The sequence below is a fragment of the Amblyomma maculatum genome, chromosome 1 (genome assembly GCF_055883805.1).
Source record: "Amblyomma maculatum isolate TAMU_Amacu chromosome 1, ASM5588380v1, whole genome shotgun sequence".
NCBI classification, from domain to species: Eukaryota; Metazoa; Arthropoda; class Arachnida; order Ixodida; family Ixodidae; genus Amblyomma; species Amblyomma maculatum.
Window position 1 is genome coordinate 232,090,412 of NC_139344.1, and position 17,704 is coordinate 232,108,115.

At 45.3% G+C, this 17,704-nt stretch overlaps 1 protein-coding gene across 1 annotated transcript in view; it reads right to left on the reverse strand.

The window, feature by feature from the left end:
• LOC146205894 (uncharacterized) overlaps positions 1-8,804 on the reverse strand; it is a 69,514-nt gene extending 60,710 nt beyond the window's left edge. Inside the window, exons 1-4 of the mRNA XM_084590558.1 lie at positions 8,449-8,804; positions 7,950-8,026; positions 7,721-7,799; positions 1,434-1,551 (exon numbers count right to left, since the gene is read on the reverse strand). Coding sequence (XP_084446684.1) covers positions 1,434-1,551; positions 7,721-7,799; positions 7,950-8,026; positions 8,449-8,514 — 340 coding nt within the window. The 5' untranslated portion in view covers positions 8,515-8,804. The remainder of the gene's footprint in view (positions 1-1,433; positions 1,552-7,720; positions 7,800-7,949; positions 8,027-8,448) is intronic.
• Between the last annotated feature and the right edge of the window lie 8,900 nt (positions 8,805-17,704).

The window sequence follows — 17,704 nt, forward strand, 5'->3', positions numbered from 1 at the left end:
AGTTTTAAGAAAGAGGACAGGAAACAGAAAGATAGAGGGGGAGTTAATTTCAATGCATGGCACTTTAATAATAAGTATGAATTTGCCTGGAGTGCTCTTCAAGGAACTTTGTACAGAACTGTGCCCATTGCGTACTCGCTGGCTTTTCTGAAAAGTGTGCTCTAGCTAGCAGTATTATCTTCTTCTCAGGCCAATTTAGCTTCTTTCATTTAGCTATTGCAACACTTTTTATACCAACGTGCAAACATGACAAAAGAAAGATATTTCACAGAACAGTGAGCCTGGTAGCACCACTTCTGTCACTTTGTTGCTGAAAATTTTTTCCACCGTTCTTATCTGGATTTCTTATGTCGTGTGCACCTTGAGAACAAAAACGATTTCACAATCCCTGCCGCATTGATTTCATAGAACCTGATGTGTTAATACAATTTCAAATTACCTCAACAGTTCGTAATAAATTTTTGCATGTGACTGAAAAATTAATCACTAACGTTTTCCACTGGAAAACCAACCAGTTGCTTTTGCTGAGGCCTTGAAATGCTATTTAAGCCAAAATTTACTTGTTGACTGAAATAATAAACGGCACCAGGAAGGGATAATGACTTCGTTAGCACTTGCTGCGTAACATTACCACTCAGTTTTGCCCATTACACAACCAGAGTAAATGCTGTAATTTTTATTGTACTTCACACAGCACCTGAAAATGCAGCCTCACTTTTAAAAGGAACACGGATTTTGGATACAGGCTTGATGCATATTACTTGGATATTGTCACAACATCAATAAATGTATAAAAAATGACCTCAAACTTCCTTGGGCAGACCATAGAAAGGGCACTGCGTTCGAGAAGCCACTTTAACAATTTTCCCCGCCACTGGTACAATAATACAAACTTGACGAATTTCCTTCATACGTGCTCATCAAAATGCTGTAATACAAAGAAGTCATAAGCCAATTTCAGTTTGTGCACAGTTCACAAGACCAGGTACCGATACACTAATATTCCTTTGGCTTATTCATCCTCTGTTCTTGGAAACAACATATTTGCTCTCAATTCTAAAAAATATCACATTTCTTTTCCGCCTTCTCTTGAAGTTGCAATGGACTGAAGATAAGATTTCTGAGTAGTAGCGACTGCAGAGATGGGCGACCTCATGATATTTCCACCTAACCTCATGGGGTTGCTCACGAATCAAACCACTTGTTTTGTCACTAGCAGCAACAGAATGACATTGGATGCTTGTCAATTTGCTGTGCAACTAACTTTCAATGGTGAATCAAGAAAATATTCTTAAGAGCTGCATTTTTAGCTACGCAGTATTAGAAACCCTGATTAAGCGATGAACAGAGGCGAACAAACTTGCGAGGTTTCAACCTAACCTCATGAGGTTGTCTGCCTCTGAGCAACTGTTCCCATTCTGCTAAACAAATACCTGGTGCTGGCTGCTGCTGTGACTGCATAGAGGGCCCATATGACTGCTGGCCGGGTAAAAGGCTGCCAGGTGCCGGGCTGCCTCCTTGATCAGGACCTCCTGGTCCACATGGTGGTGGCTGCAGTAAAAGAAATGACGAACATGCTCGGGAATGAGCCACAAATTCAAAAGAATCCCTTGAGCAAATTCTATGCGGTGAGCACCTGCACAACATTTCTAAGTGAACATATAGCTCTGCCCTGTGCAGTTACAACAGCACAAGACGAAATTGCATCCCAAAACCGGAGACATTTGTCAGCCTATAAGGTAGGCAAAGTTAGGCTCCTACACTCCCCCCTTTCTTTTGAAGCAAACTGTGTAATGGCTCTACCATAGCAAGCTAAAGCCCAAGCTACAGCCAGAGTACCCTTCTGCACGTGTATAGAAAAAGCCCTCCTAAACAACAGTCACGGATGTTATGATTTGTAACCCTTGCAGAACCCATGTGTTCCATGCTGAGCAGACTTCCCGAAAAGGAGTTTGCACTGCGATATGGGTAGCATGTGTTTCTGCTGTTTAGAGGTCTATTTTACTCGGGAAATTTTGTGAACTCTAGACATGACAGTGAACTATAAACAAGTTCACTGCACAAGCCTTTTCCCCTCTGAATAAAGTTTCTTTCTCAGCATCACAGACAGAAGCATTCAATAGGTACAACTCCAGGTGCACGCACCCGGCACGGGCAACCAGAAGATTTCACAGTGCAGAGGGAAGAGAGGCCGCCTTTCGTTGTACTTAGCAGATGGTGCTACACGGCAGTACCCGAGAAGCATGTTTTCGTGACTGAGAATCGTAAAGAGAAAGCATGCGCGCAAATACATTTGTGCTGTGCTACAAGGAACCCCTACATTGGGGGATGAGGCTGTGTGTAGGGTAGCAGAACGTCACCACTCTATCCTGCTTGCCCCAATGATGACAACTAAGAGGCCACAGACATCGGCATTCAAAGTGTGGTCCAGCTCTATTTCACTGGGTCATTTCGCATTTTTCTCTTCAAATGAACATGCACTACTGCCCGTCTATTTCCCCAAGACCAGAAGGGTTTTCCAAGCGCTGTATTTTCCCTGTAGGTGAAGAGAAATCCACAAAGGGACGAGTCCAGATGGGTCTTTTTCTCCTCCTGTGTCCTATACATAGCAGATTTCTGTGCTGCCGAAGCTGGCGGTACCCAGGCCTAGCGCAACATTGTATTCAAGCAGTGGAGTGCTGGTTCTATGTATATTGCCAACTGGTGGCAAGTGTACTGCAGTGAAGAGTAAGCACAAAGCAACGCCATAGTTCAATGCAAGGACTCAACTTGCAAAACTTTCTTCTCGCTTAAAGCAAAATTTACTCTGATTAAACTTTCAGGGAAAAAAAAAAAGAAAATGCCACTGAATGGTATTGTGCAACTTACTGCCATATTTTTACAAGGACCACCTCACTACACAACTGACTCCGAAATATGTCCCAAAAAGCAAAATTTTTCTCATATTAAGATAATTTTGCACATACACCTTGCAAAGTTTGATTTCTGATGAATTTTTAATGGCTTCTTTGCCTTCTGGACAACTTAGAAATAGCTGAAATGACTACAGTGAAAATGTAAAACTAGATCGACATTTTCAAACATATTTTTGTATTTGCTTATGTGGTTTATATTTAAACAAAAATGCAGTTCAATTTACTGCATACGAAAGTGCTACGTATTTTATTTGTACAAGAAAGGATTTTGCAGTTATGCATCAGAAAGTTGTCTTGAAAGATGGTGGAGTGGAAAGTCTGCACGAGTTGTGAAATGACCCGGATACAGCTTAATGTCTGCTTCTGATCTGCTGCCTTTGCACAAATCAGAACTTAGGAGAAAGAATTAGTACAACTAGCTTCATGTTGTGAATATCTAGCCCTGATTCGACCCCAGAACTACAACCTTTAAGAATGTGGAGCTCACCAAAACCATTGCAGAAAGTCCTAACCTAAAGACCTTCGCCTGAACTGTTGCAACTTTCAGCCTACTACCACTGACCTCACACACCAAGAATAATATACATTCACCTAGCAGAAGACTTTCCCTGCTGTATAACCTAATAACTTGCTAAGTTGCCTAATTCAGGCACTGTGTCCACCTTAGTACTATTAAATTTCTCTTGCACAACACGTAATATCCTCAACTGTGGATGCAATAAAATATGATTTGGTTTGGTTTACGGGGTTTAACATCCCAAAGCAACTCGGGCTATGAGGTACCGCAGTGGAGAACTCTGGAAATTTCGATCCCCTGGGGTTCTTTACTATGCATTGACATTGAACAGCACATGGGCGCCTTGCTTTTCGCCTCTAGTGAAAACTGGCCGCTGCGGCAGGTATTCAGTCCTGCATTCTTGGGTACAGCAGTCGAGCTCACTAACCACTGTGCCACCATGGCAGGGCGGCACAATATATGACGAGATTTGAAAAATTATGCGTACAAAGATATTAGGCCATGCAAAATGAAATGAGAGCAGAAAGGTGTTTTTAATGTAAATGCCTCCATGTTTTATGGGGACTCCACTATAGCTATACTGAGTGAGTTTTGGTCTGTTTCCTTTGCAAATGATTTTTTGAAGGGACTAAAATGTGCTATTTGTTCATAATCACTCTGATTGATCGTATGTATTAATGGAATGAGTTGAAAGAAGCGAAACTGAGAAGATCGCAAGAATGACCACCTCGATACAAAATTTTAAAAAAGGAAAATGACCTATCGCTACATGTAGACATGCACAAAAAAAAAAATAGACGAGGAGACAACAGACAGGCTCCAACTTCAACTACCGTCACAATGTGAATATGAAGACATTACATATCCCATTTCTCGCAGTCCGTGCTTTTGTTTCATATGCCCTGATGGTCAACATCAGGGAAGTTCGGAATCCCTTCTGCGGAGTCTTGGCATCTTCACTCGTAATGGCCTGACAGCCATGCATTATCAACTGACCTGAAATTCCCCACTGTCAAGTCATCCCGACTCAACACACATACAATACACTCTTGTTAATTCGACCCCCATCAATTCAGATAACTCAAACTAGCAGCACGATCCTGGCCAACGCCCCCATGTCTATGCCGTTGAATGCTTTTGAATTCGGATCTGGCAGGCTCGCTCCAAGCAATTAGGACAGGGGATCGCATTAATGATCCGAGCAGCCAGCAATCTCTAAAACAGACTTCCGCAAACCTGAGTTGCATGGATGAGTGGTTCCCGAGCGCTTCATGTACGCTACGGGATGCAAGACAACGAACCACATTTTCTAAATAAAGCTTAACCACACAGTTTCGGTTTCGTTTTCCTTAGCTTTAAGCCATCCTGCAGCCACGATAGGGCGCACGCATGTCAGTCATGTCATTTCAGGCGCTGTTAGGTCCGTCAGTTTTTATTTTTGGGTTTCGTCACATTGCTCTAATATGTATGCACATATTCCTTGTGTGCATCCACATGCTGAAACTGCGTGCATCACTGCACAGATTACGCAGTGAAGCATCCTCAGTATTGGATAGGGCCATTTTAAAACAGACGCCACTGCTACTGCATTGCATTGTGAAAAGGGTAGTGTAGGCCTTTATGATTTTGGAGCATATCTTCAATGTTCCCAACACAGTGCGCGAAGTGCAAATTCAGACAAGCATCATACATGAGTTCATCAGATAAAATTATGATACGATGATGCAAATGGTTTTTGAAGTTTTTTTCAGACGCATTCCATTCGAATGTTTTTTTTTTTTTTTCTTTGAAGGCCTAATGAACGAGAGGTACTTGTATCATACTTGTCCTCATGGCCAGTAACCACACTTTCTTCCCAGGTTCTTTTCATATGCGGGAGCTCAGTCTCTCTGCTCCTGCAGAAGCCTCTCATTCTGCAGCATGGCCCCCCCTAGACCACCTATTCCAGACAGCTTGAACTTGGGTCACCCTGAATGCTATTTTTCACACATTCTCTCAGCCTTTCTGCAAAACATGATTACTCACGATCATGTTGGCATTTTGGCATATCAAAACGGCAAGAATGAACACCTTGATATAAAATTTAGAAAGGGAAAAGAAGTGGTACTACATGTACAGAGGCAAAAGAAATAGATTAGGAGACAACAGTCAGGCTTGAACTTCCAAATGTTTGCTAGAAAACAAACACATGTATCAGCGTCTTGGTGTTGATCCGATTTATAAGTGACGTCGAAATGGTATTTTCGTAGAATCCTGACGTAGAATCCAACGGCCAAGTCGGCCTGCCAAATTACTTATATCATCGAGCTATGCCCACTTTCATACTTTCTGTGCCTTATCATTGCTTTCAGTTCTCGCATCATACTATCGTCTCTGCATAAAAAGTCGAACTCTGCCATGTACAAGCTTCGATAAAAGTTGTTTTTGTGAAGGCTAGCCTTTCCACAGCACAGCTTAAAGTCTGCCAGGCCCTGGCAGCCACAGCAGAGGAGCAAAAATAATGTGATGGTTTGCCTTTGCCGATATGGAACACTGCAGCTTTGACAGAGTATCCACTGGTGGCACTTGCAAAAGCAACAGTGGCCGTCACCATAAGGTAACAGCACAGTGACTGTGGATGCATTTTAGTGTTTCTAAGCTACACTGCATGCCATGGGAGACAAACCAGCAGATGTATTCAGAATAAGAGCATTGAAACCCCGGTATGTTGCCATTTTGTTTCAGGTGGGCACACTGCCAGGCATGCAACTTGTGATCTTGTGCTTGGAAAGTTTACACCCTAATCCTGAAGTTATTAAAGCCAGTGCCAGGCACAGGCAACTCTACTGGTACTGGGCTTTGAATCTGTAATGACCTTCTAAAGTAAAATACCACTTGAACCTATGTCGTTGGAGCAAACTTCACTATTCCACTATGCACATTTTCCCATCAGAATCCAACAGTAACCAGTGCAAATGCGTTCTAGTTGTGAATTATAACACACTATGGCTTTGGTTCAGCGAAAATTTGGGAAAGAATAAACATAATGCTCCCAGGTCAAAATGAATCACTTTGGCAAAAATATGCTGCAATTTTTGCCCAAACGTGGTGCAGCTAGTGCAAGTTCACAAAACTGTACTTTTACTTGCAAGACTTCAAAATTTCACGATTCCTTATTTGATTTAGTATGGTATGGGCTCACAGTTGGCTTTTAGCTGCAGCAGTTACCACATGTGTTGGCTAGTGGACCTGCCCAACTCTCAATCTTAGGAAGAAGCCAATGATGGTGGTGGATTTTTATGGCATAAGAGCGACTTTTACACACACACACACACACACACACACACACACACACACACACACACACACACACACACACACACACACACACACACACACACACACACACACACACACACACACACACACACACACACACACACACACACACACACACACGCACGCACGCAAAAGAAAAGCCATGACATAAGATATCTTTACAAAAGGTGGAGTCAGACTCATCCAGGTAACAGGACAGGGGAAAGCTTGTACCTAATGTACCACCAGTGGGCACCCTATGGTAGCACTGGGGATCAAACTCCATGCCTTCCACATGCAAGCCTTATACTCAAACCTCTACGGCACTGCTATGGTCAGGAAAGGTAAAGCCCCTAGCTCAATGAGCTTCCTTGAGAGGGGTGCTAATGTGACCACACAAACTGAAAGCTTAAGCCGACCAGCATATCATAAAAGCAACAGTTTGTTCAAAAGTTTACAATGCACAGCACCATTCATTTGAACGGGTTGTTGATTATAAACTTTGCAACACAAGGCAGATAAACACAGAATAAAATTTGCTCAGTTCATGAAGTTGAAAATAGCGTGCATAAAAGTTCAGTAGACAACTAGTGCATTTTACTAATATGCACGTATGTAATACATGCATGGCATACATATACAATCCATGCAGAATTGCAAGTTTTAATTCAGGAAGCAACTAAACTCCTGAAATTCACTTTCATATTCCAAAATGAATTACTGCATACTCATTTAAATTGCATTTTTATTAAACAGAACAATTCTTGTTTCCTGAAGCTTTTGCTCCATTATGAAGTTTAAAGCACAGCCAATAGTAATATCAAGATTACCCCCTTTAGTCACAGTATAAACAAATATGCACGGAATTTTTTTATTCCATAGAACTGTAGATATTTTACGCACAATGTTCACGCAACCCACTATGAAAAAAATTTTAAGCAGTGAACAGATAAGCCTGACATTGCATGCAGCAGCCAAAATTCATACATACAATTGATGCCTGCACCACAGGACCAGCATCCGCTACTGATGCCAAGTAGACTAGATTTCTGTGCAGGATTTGCTGGTACCTGTGAAGAAAATACCAAGGGCATGACCAAGTCTTTTCCCACACTGCTACACGAAGGGAATTGAGGGGTGCAATTTTCCATGAAGTGCACCTTAGATTTGGTCCTAAAGAGCGACAAATTTGAAACTCCTATAGAGAAAACTATACTCACTGCAGGCATTCAGAAGCCTTCCCTTTGTTTTGATAGTCGACAATGGCTTGTATTAGCTGGCTGTTTTCGTCCAGCATCTAGATTGATAAAAAGAAATAAAGCACAGTTACCGAAAAAATGCCCCAAATCGAACGCACCTTCTGTTCATGGAACATTGGCTTCTAGCCAGTACAGCCGGGCACCAACACGATTTCTGATACCAGCGCATACATACTGCTGGTGCATACAGGAGCCCGCATCATTTATAATAAAAGATACAAAAAAAAAATGCAAAGAACTGCGTCAGGAATTTTTAAATGTTATAAAGAAACGACACGGCGTGCTGTCATACCAGACCAATGCACGAAACGTATGCTGTCACAAACCGTAACGCCCACTGATTACATTCTCGACTAACATCACCTCCTGACACAATTACAACATGCATGACACAAACTAACACACTACATAACATATTTACAACGCTTGAGCAGTCTTACTGCCGCCAAAATGTACCGACCTTTTGTATCTGAGCTGGACTTGGGTTATGCCGCCCTTTCTGCTGTTGAGCAAAGGCGACCGACATGTCACTTGGTCTTGTGTGTCGGAGCACTTGGATTGTTGTGCTCACCAGCACTACTTAACGTAGGAAATGAGTGCAAAGTTGCAAAAACAACGTTTTCCCTACATCGAAGGTGCACCAAAGCCAAACAATGGTTACGCGAAAGGAAGCGCGGACGCCCAGTGTACCCAGACACAAACTTCGTCGATACCGGGAACCAATGTTGCCACTATATATTTGATAAGATGCTGTCACAGCAGTCACAGCAGTCACAGTCGCTCGCTGCACGTTTTCGATCACGCGAATCGTCACAAAGCTGCATTGGTCTGACCGTCCTGACTATTGGCGCACCATAAACTGTTGAAAAAATTGCTATCCCGTGATGTACACGCCCGCACAGCTAGCGGCCATAGTACAGTGGTACAGTTGGTTTTAAAGTAGGGCAAGAAAAAAAAAAAAAGAAAAAGACAAGCACGACGATTCGCTTTTCAATCGTTGCATGATTCTTTTCTTTTTCTTTTGTAAGTTTTCAGTTATCGTACGTGTCTTTTTTCTTCCAATTTCATTCAAAGTAAAATACTAAAGCATAAAATTTAGGCGGCCTAACATTTAACATTATAGTGTGACTTATTATATTGTATGCTATATATATTGAAAAAATTTCGGTAATATTTTATTGGAGCTGGAAATTAGCACAGATGTAAAAAATAACATCAAATTTTTTGTCACTTGTTTTGGTTTGGTTTTAACAACCGCGCGATTTCCATGACGTTACAGTTGGCCGATTTTCTGCTCGTTATGATTCCAGCTTCAAGCAGGCTTGTTAACATATAGTAGTGAATCACAATGATTATTGAGCGATGTTATATAACAATCTTTTTTTTTTTTTTTTTTTTTTTTTTTTTTCATTCCTCACGGGGCGACGTCATAATCATTGCACGCGCTCACGCGCTTGACTGTTGAAGCCGAAACCGAAACAATAAAAAAAAAATTAGGGGGCCTGAAGAGGGCACGCGAAGCGTTTTAATGCCGCGAATAAATTTATATATTTTTGTTTAAGTTGGATTTAGAAAGCAAGGAGCAGTATCTCACTTCTCAGTGGACACCAATACTCGCCATAGGTCCATGAATATGTCATAGGATGAATGGTATAGCAGCCCCCTGAACACTGCACAAAATATGGTTGCGTCGCAATTTCGGCACGGAATTTTCCTCCAGCACTGTTTTTCTTATTCTGGGTTACGGCAACGGCGATCGCTTTTCGGCCGAACGAGCGTACGCTTCAGGTAGTTATAATAGAGTCCCTAGAAGTATTTGCTAGTCTGCCGTCCGAGCGGGGTTCCCTATGGAACCGGTTGGTCGCTTCCCGGATGAAAGCGCAGGGGGCGCTGTACGCATTCGGAGCGTGGTCGCGTTGTGTACGTGGTGCTGTGGCGGTTGTGCCGTACTGCGAATCTGCGCCGCGCTGATCCGTTGGTGCCGTGACAAGGCTCGTGCGCCACGTGCACTTTTTTTCGCTCGCGAGCCGGAATGCGCGCAAATTAGCTAGCATGTGTGCAAGTGTGCCTTTTTTATGGATATGTGATCGCGTCATGTCCAGAAAACGGGGTAAGCGTGATAGCACGTGTTTCTTGCCCGGGTGCAAGACCGGGTAGCGCTCGTGCAAGGTGAAATGTTTCAGGACACCGAAAGACGCAGGGAAGAGGCAAGAGTGGGAGCGCAACATCAAGCGTGGAGGCAAAGGCAATAACATTGTTTATTGTCTCAGCTAGGGCATAAAGGAATAAGCAAAACGAAAATTAAAAGGCGTAATAAATGAAAGAAAATAGGCTGGCTGTGTTCTAATAAAATTCAAGAGAGAACGATGATACGGCCCTTGCGTGCAAGCAATGTACGAAGATGGGTTGCTCGGTGAAAGGCCCACTGCCATCAGGTGCCGATATTGTCGGCTTCAGTGGCGGGCAAACCCACAAGTGGTGAATACCTTCCTCATTATTTTGTGAGTTGCAGACAGGAAATCCTGGACGTTGATATAAATATCGGTATATATAAATATCGGAGGATCCGGATCGGCCGGGGTTGCCCTCACATTACTGTAACACGAACAAGCTAGTGTCGACGTTTGTGAGCGACACTTCAAACCCTGCTTTATTGAGTGAAGTTTTAAGACAAGTAAAGGTAATTGAGATTCCCCGGGATGTTACGCAACTCACGAAGGATGCCATCTCAACGCGGTTTCCTGACACTCCAAAATACTTGTTGAAACCATTGCCTCTCAAGAGAAAGGAGCGCAACTTGTACGAGCAAAAACAGTCAGCAGGGAGACCTGCAGAGAAAGAAAAAAGTGCACTGATCCTGAAGCATCAGTGGAGCCAGTTGAAGAATACAGCGGTGGTGGGTCGTGTGACGTGAGCCTGCTCCAGGAATGCAGAAAGCTGCATGCCACCGCCACTGGGGACAAATGTCGATCTTTCTGATGTTGAACATTGAATATTCGCATAGTGCCACTCCAGCGAGGACGAATCTCCGGAGGCAATTGCCATCGGCGAGTTCTGTTCCATCGCAGTGGTGAAGCTGCCATGAATGCTGCTGTGTGCATTCGAGGAAACGAAGTCAAGGAGATAGCTGTAAAGTCGACAGAAGAGGTAATTAATCTTATTCAGGACATTGCGAAACTCAGCTTGTGTCCTGGCAGCGGATTGAAGCCTATTACCAAGACCTTTCCCACCTACAATGGGCGTTGCTTAATTTGCGACCAACTGTACCATTATTTCTGATGCAACATGCATATAGCCTGCAAATACTTGCGAAAGTTAACTCAGAACACCCTATCAAGAAGAAGAAAAAATTAAGAAACAGACTTCTATGTCTCGAGCAGTTAGTCGTACGAAGGACAAGGTGGCAAAGCTGGTAAAAGCTCTCGGTGAAATGAAAAATGAAAATGAATACCTTCATGGACAGAGTTTGAAAGAAGTGTTAGTGCCCTTCCTCTCAACTAACAGCTGGCTGTTAAAATATGTTTTAGAGGTTGCAAAACGGAAGTCAACAAAAGTGATGGCATATTTTGATGAGTGGCTACTAGGCTTCCTAAGTACCAAAGAATGCCTATCAGCAGTTTGCCTGAAGCGCGGTGCGATTTGAAGGGCTCGGGTTCCCATCTTGCGTGCTTTAATTGTGCATGCATCCGAAAGTTTCTAGTTCTACATACGTGTTATAACTTAGCTAAACGTCCGAAGAAGTTAAGATGAAACTATAGCGTGAATGAAAACGCCGGCGACAGAGCTCTGTTGCTCGCACACATGGTCCTTGGAGCCTAGAATGTGCGTCTAGTATAGTTCTCCATGCAAGCGCAATTTTTTGCACAAAATCCTCAGAAGTCTTCATTACAATACGGCACGGCGGTAGCTTCAGCAGGATAATAGGGTATAAAAAGCAGCTTCGTTTCTACATCGGCTCAGGGGCATGCGCGCAAAACTTCGCTCACGAAAAAAAAAAAAAAAGAATTCGCATCCGTGGTTATGCCAACAACTCGGCTGCGAATTCAATATTACGACTAAACTGAAATCAAAGACTAAAGAGCGGCATCGCATGTACAAGGCACCTGACAATGAGCATGCAGCGAATGCATTTCGAAGCGCACGGGCGCGCGCGTCGTCTGCTCCGTCAGCAGTGGCGCACTCCGGTTCACCGCAGCGCCACCGCGGCGATCATTCAGCGGCAGCCCCCGCCGCGGCCGGCAGACGACAGACTAGCAATATTTCTAGGGACCCTAGTTATAAATGGGCGATTATGGCGGATACCACGGGGTGATCCGTGCAACCAAAACTTTGGTGTATGTATACTACAACATTACAAGTATGTTTCAATATGAAGCACTAAGTTAGAGCGTTGCACGGCCGTCCTCGAGGGAAAGCGCGCTCTCTCCTACGTCCTTCTCAATCGCCGCGGAAAAAATGCGAGCTTTTCTCCCTGCGTTACGCTCTCCGCCGGCGCAATTCCCAGGTAGCACCGAAACATTAGAGCAATGTTACATTTTTGTTTCAGTCGAACGTTATTTTGATGTTGTTAATGTCCTTTTTTTCTAATGTTTTAGCCACGTTACATATCAATATTGGTATAATGTTTCCGTAAACATTTAAGCAGCATAAATATAATATTTATGCAACATAAATGTAACATTCGTGAAAAAGTAGAGCAACGCTGCACGAGCATCTAAGCCCACTGCTCGTGATGGTACACAGCCTCCACGCTTTACAAAGACCACCAATACAGCACAACTGCATAACACAGCACCATTCGTACACTCACCTCTGAACAAATAGCTATAGAGTCAACCTTTTATGTCCATCGCCGACGGGTGTTCCATGAGTGATTGTGGCGAATGGATAATAAGCAACACTTTCTTGCAAAATATAGGGCTGTGCTTGTATTCGATGGTGGACATCATTTCAAAGCTCTAACTGAAGCGGGGCACCCGCCATCCATCCCAAGCGACGGAGGGCCGGAGCCTCTTCATCCGCTGGAATAAATAAAAAGTTCTGCTCTCTCTCTCTCTAGTTGCAAATAAGTGTTATTGAAAAGGCATGGTTACTGAAAAAAAAAAAAAAAAGGACAAAAGTGCTGGGACTCAGTGTATGAAATATATATGGTATGTTGTTTTATAGCTATGATACAAATATTACTTTAACATTTAGGAGACAATTATGTTAGAACGTTTGCTCCTAACAATAATATAATGTTTACAATGCAACATAAAAAAAAACATTGAATAACATTATCATAACATTCGAAAGTCAATATTAGTAAAATGTTTCTTTTGAATGTTCTACTAATGTTATTTTTATGTCACAGAGTATTAAGCAACATTCAGGCAACTTGGATAACAAATTTGTAACATATTGTTCTAATAATGTTCAGTGCTACCTGGGAAGGGGCGCGACCGGCCCACCGTTGGCCTTAACTGCCATCGACAAGGCCCTTCAACTCTGCATCAAAGAAACATATTATACTATCCACATTTACACCGAAAGTCAAGAGGCTATAAAAACTGAACGCCCGTTCTTACAAGAACTCGGTGCAACACTGCACCAAGCAACACTGCCGATATATCTGCAAGGTATCTCGCAAGCCTCCAAACGCATTCACTGCGCACCTAGACATCCTGCACAGCCTAAGCACAAGGGACCGGGAGCAGGGCCCCGCCGGGGTGGTGCAGTGGTAAGACGCCCGACTACTGTGCCGGAGTTCCCGGGTTCGAACCCGACCGCGGCGGCTGCGTTTCGATGGAGGCGAAACGAAGTGGCGTCCGTGTGCTGTGCGATGTCAGCGCACGTTAAAGATCCCCAGGTGGTCGAAATTACTCCGTAGCCCTCCACTACGGCTCCTCTTTCTCTCTTTCCACTTTCATTCCCACCTTCCTCCCTTCCCTTACGGCGCGGTTCGGGTGTCCACAGAACAAGTGTGACAGTTACTGCGCCTTTCCCTTCCTGTGAACCAATTTAACTTTTAACCGGGAGCAGGACTGCCCACGAGGCCGCTTGCGCGCAGCTAGAGCTATAGAGCTACAAAGACCGCCGGCATATAGACGTGAGCCCGTCCAACTCGGACCACTCTTACTGCATGTTCTCCATCACACTCATAATACTGAAGCAGAATTCGAGCCTGTTGCGACCGCCAGACGCGGTTGTTGAACCAGCTCCGGGGATTCCGTATCAAAAGTTCCGTCACCCATTCCCCGCTTTCTGGCTCCCGACTCCGAGAAAGCAATAGTTCCTGAAATGCTAGCGTCTGCGTGGCCAGCCGGCGTCCGTCCGGGGCTGTCGAGACGGCGGCGGGAGAGGGACACTACGGGCGTACGGTGCAATGCGCCTGGTCGGACTTCGGTAGGGATCGAGGGAGACCCCTCCGAGCTCGCAACGCGAGCGGACGTGCCTCTCGACGGCTCCGAGACCCCGCGCACCGCCCCTCGGCCCGTGGCTTCAAGTGTTCTCGGAAAACCGTCTATATGGCCAACGCGCTCCGCCGTGGCTTCCGCCGCCGCCTCCCGGCGGCCCGCAGTTTTCGCTGCGACTGAGCAGCACGGCCTAGACCGTTCGGAAACAAGGCCGAGCTTTCCACGACCTGCGAATGACAACAGTGGAGCCCATCGCCGGCCCCAGTGGCCTGCAATACCCCACTAGGGAACTATCAGAAGATTTGGACTCGGATATGGAACTACAACACTCGCCAGGAAACCCCCACGATCAGGATCAAACATCACTGTCTGGAGGATCAGGAACCAAAGAACCCCCAATACTGCCCAAAGGATGGCAACTTGCCATGAGCCGCCACAAGGAGCGCAAACTTCGGAGAGCAAGCAAGGCCAGCAATGATAAACTGCAAGAAAACGCAAGCACTCCTCTCAAAACGGACCCGAAAAAAGAAAGCCCCCGAGCTCGCCCTCCATCAACTTCCCAAGAACGGAATTAAATTTGTGATTCGACTCAAGCAAGGACTCGCCCTAAAGGACTTCACCAGCATCGCCCTGTCCAGAGCCATTTGCCAGGCATGCCAAAACCCGGAAAAAGTCAAGGGAAATTTCCTGCTTGAACCGCATTTTGGTTCAAACATTCTCATCATCAGCACTGAAGATGAAGAAGTCTCCCACGAGCTCAGCCGAATACAGCAAATAACGCTGGGAAACACCAGCCACGAAGTAAACACCTACTGCCCTTTCACGGATCGAGACAAACGAGCCGTCATACATGGCATACCAGCGGAAGTGTCGCCAGACGACTTCTATACTCACCTCCTCCAGATAAGGACGAACAACTTCAAGCTCATTGACGCACGCCGCATGGGCAAGACATCTTCCATGTTACTCACCTTTCAAGGAACAACACTGCCTTCGTTTGGTTCGAGGGTGTATCCCATCAGTGCTACCCCTTTCGTCCGGGCAGATAGTTTTGCCACATTTGCATGAAGCCTGGACGCCGGCCGGACGTATGCCCGACACCAAATGCAAACGTCTGTAGGACATGTGGTTTCGAGAACCCGCCTGAAGGACACCAATGCCAGCCAAAATGCGTTCTCTGCGGAGAGCCTCACGAGACTGCAGGCAAGGACTGTCCAAAGCGTCTGCGACCTCTCAAACCACCGACCCCCCCCAAGAATCGAGCGACCTCCCGCGCCTCCCGCCATACGTCAACACCAGCCTCGTAAAGACGCCGCACCCAAACCTCGTCGCAAGAGATGGTTTAGTTCTGAGAACGAATCGTCACCCGCCGATGAAAGCCGCAGCGGAAGCCGACAGAGGCGCAGATCGAAATCCGGATCTAATCGCCGACCGAGCCAGGAAAGCTAAGCTAGGGCAGCAGCACCGGCCAGATCGACAGCAAACCCAGCAACAAACCAAACAGGTGATCTACGCGGGGATCACTAAGACTCCACCCACTGTTCCCAATCACAATCACTCACTTAGCCCACCGAGCTGCACCGACTGTGCCAAACAAGCAAAAGAGGTAGCTCGTCAGGCGCAACAAATAGCCAGGCTCGAGGCGGAAATCGCGACCATGAAGAGGGCACAATCCCACAATACAGCCACTTTAAACAACCTTCAGCCACGCCCACCTCAACAGCAACTAAAAGATAAAATTACCTTAGTCAACGCCAGGAATAGCCTCCCTGAAACAGCATCAGTAGCGGCGAACTCTACCCATGACCAACCCTCAGACATACATACACAGGTGATTGCAGCAATCACACCCCTCCTGGACGCAATCAAGAATGAAATCACTCACGCTAGGTCCACTGTCGAAGCTCTTGGAACTCAAGTAGCTGCTCTCATACAGCGCATCGACGCTCATGACAACCAGTTTACCACCCTGCACGCCCTAATCGAGACTAAAGCTAACAGCCGCAAGCGAGTCGCCAGCGCGGAAAACCCTCGCGCAAAAGCCTACCGTGCATCATACCACAGCGTCTCAGCAGCATGCAGCAGTCACAATGAGTCATTGCGAAGTTTCACAAGTGCTCATGATGGCTAGTTCTAACAAATCAGGTACACCAGACAGACTTGAGATATGGCAATGGAATTGTCGAGGATACAGAAAAAACCAAAGCCTTCTCAAGCAATACATTAAGACAGCCCCAATTAGACCCGTTATAACATGCCTACAAGAAATAGGCGCGGATAGAGCACCCACCCTATTAGGCTACTACACTATAACGAAAGAAGACACGTCGCGAATAGCCTTTTTAATTTCTAAAGACATCACAGTGACGGAACACTACCTCGACGTCGATCCGGCAGTAGAAAGCATGTGCATCGAAATCATACCCAGTAAAAGAAGACAGAAAAGCACCTACCTCACTAACGTTTATCATCCACCTAAAAGTACTAATACGGACCTCTATAAACTATTCAAAGAAGCCGTGAGAATTGCTGGACAAAATCAGACAGTCATTGTCGGCGACTTTAACGCCCAGCACTCAGATTGGGGATATGCCCGCGACTCTCCTAGAGGTAGGGCGATCGCGCGAGCCCGAGACATGTTAGGGCTAGAATTACTCACGAACCCCATTTACCCCACCAGAGATGGCAACAGTGTAAGCAGAGATACATGCCATGGCCTTTCATTTGTCAAAAACACGTCCTCTGCGACCTGGACCAACTTGGGCGAGAATTTAGGCAGCGACCATTCTATCGTCAGCAGTTCAATCTCGACAGCCATAATCCGCCGCAAAATCGGCACAGCACGAATAACGGATTGGAATAAATATCGGGAAAATACCAACTCCGACCAACCCATTCACTCCATCAAGGAGTGGAGCGAGGAAATTAAAAAAGCCCACAAGTCAGCTACTACAGAGGTAAAATGTACGCCGGATACTCCTGCAGTAGATCGCCACCTACTCAAACTATGGGAAACCAGACGATCATTGGTCCGAAGATGGAAAAGGCAGAAACATAACAGAAAGCTAAATCTTCGAATTGCGGAGATCACACAGGAAGCCCAAATCTAGGCCAGTACGCTAATCAACCAAAACTGGCAGGAATTCTGCGAATCACTCCAAGGTACACTTGGCACGTCTAAAACATGGGCCATAGTCCGACATCTCGTAGACCCAAACACCTCCAAATCCGTCTCCACGCGCACTCTGAACAAGATTGGCCACCTTTTTCCTGGCACGGATGATGAGCTTCACCAAGCACTCAAAGACAAATACATTGGCA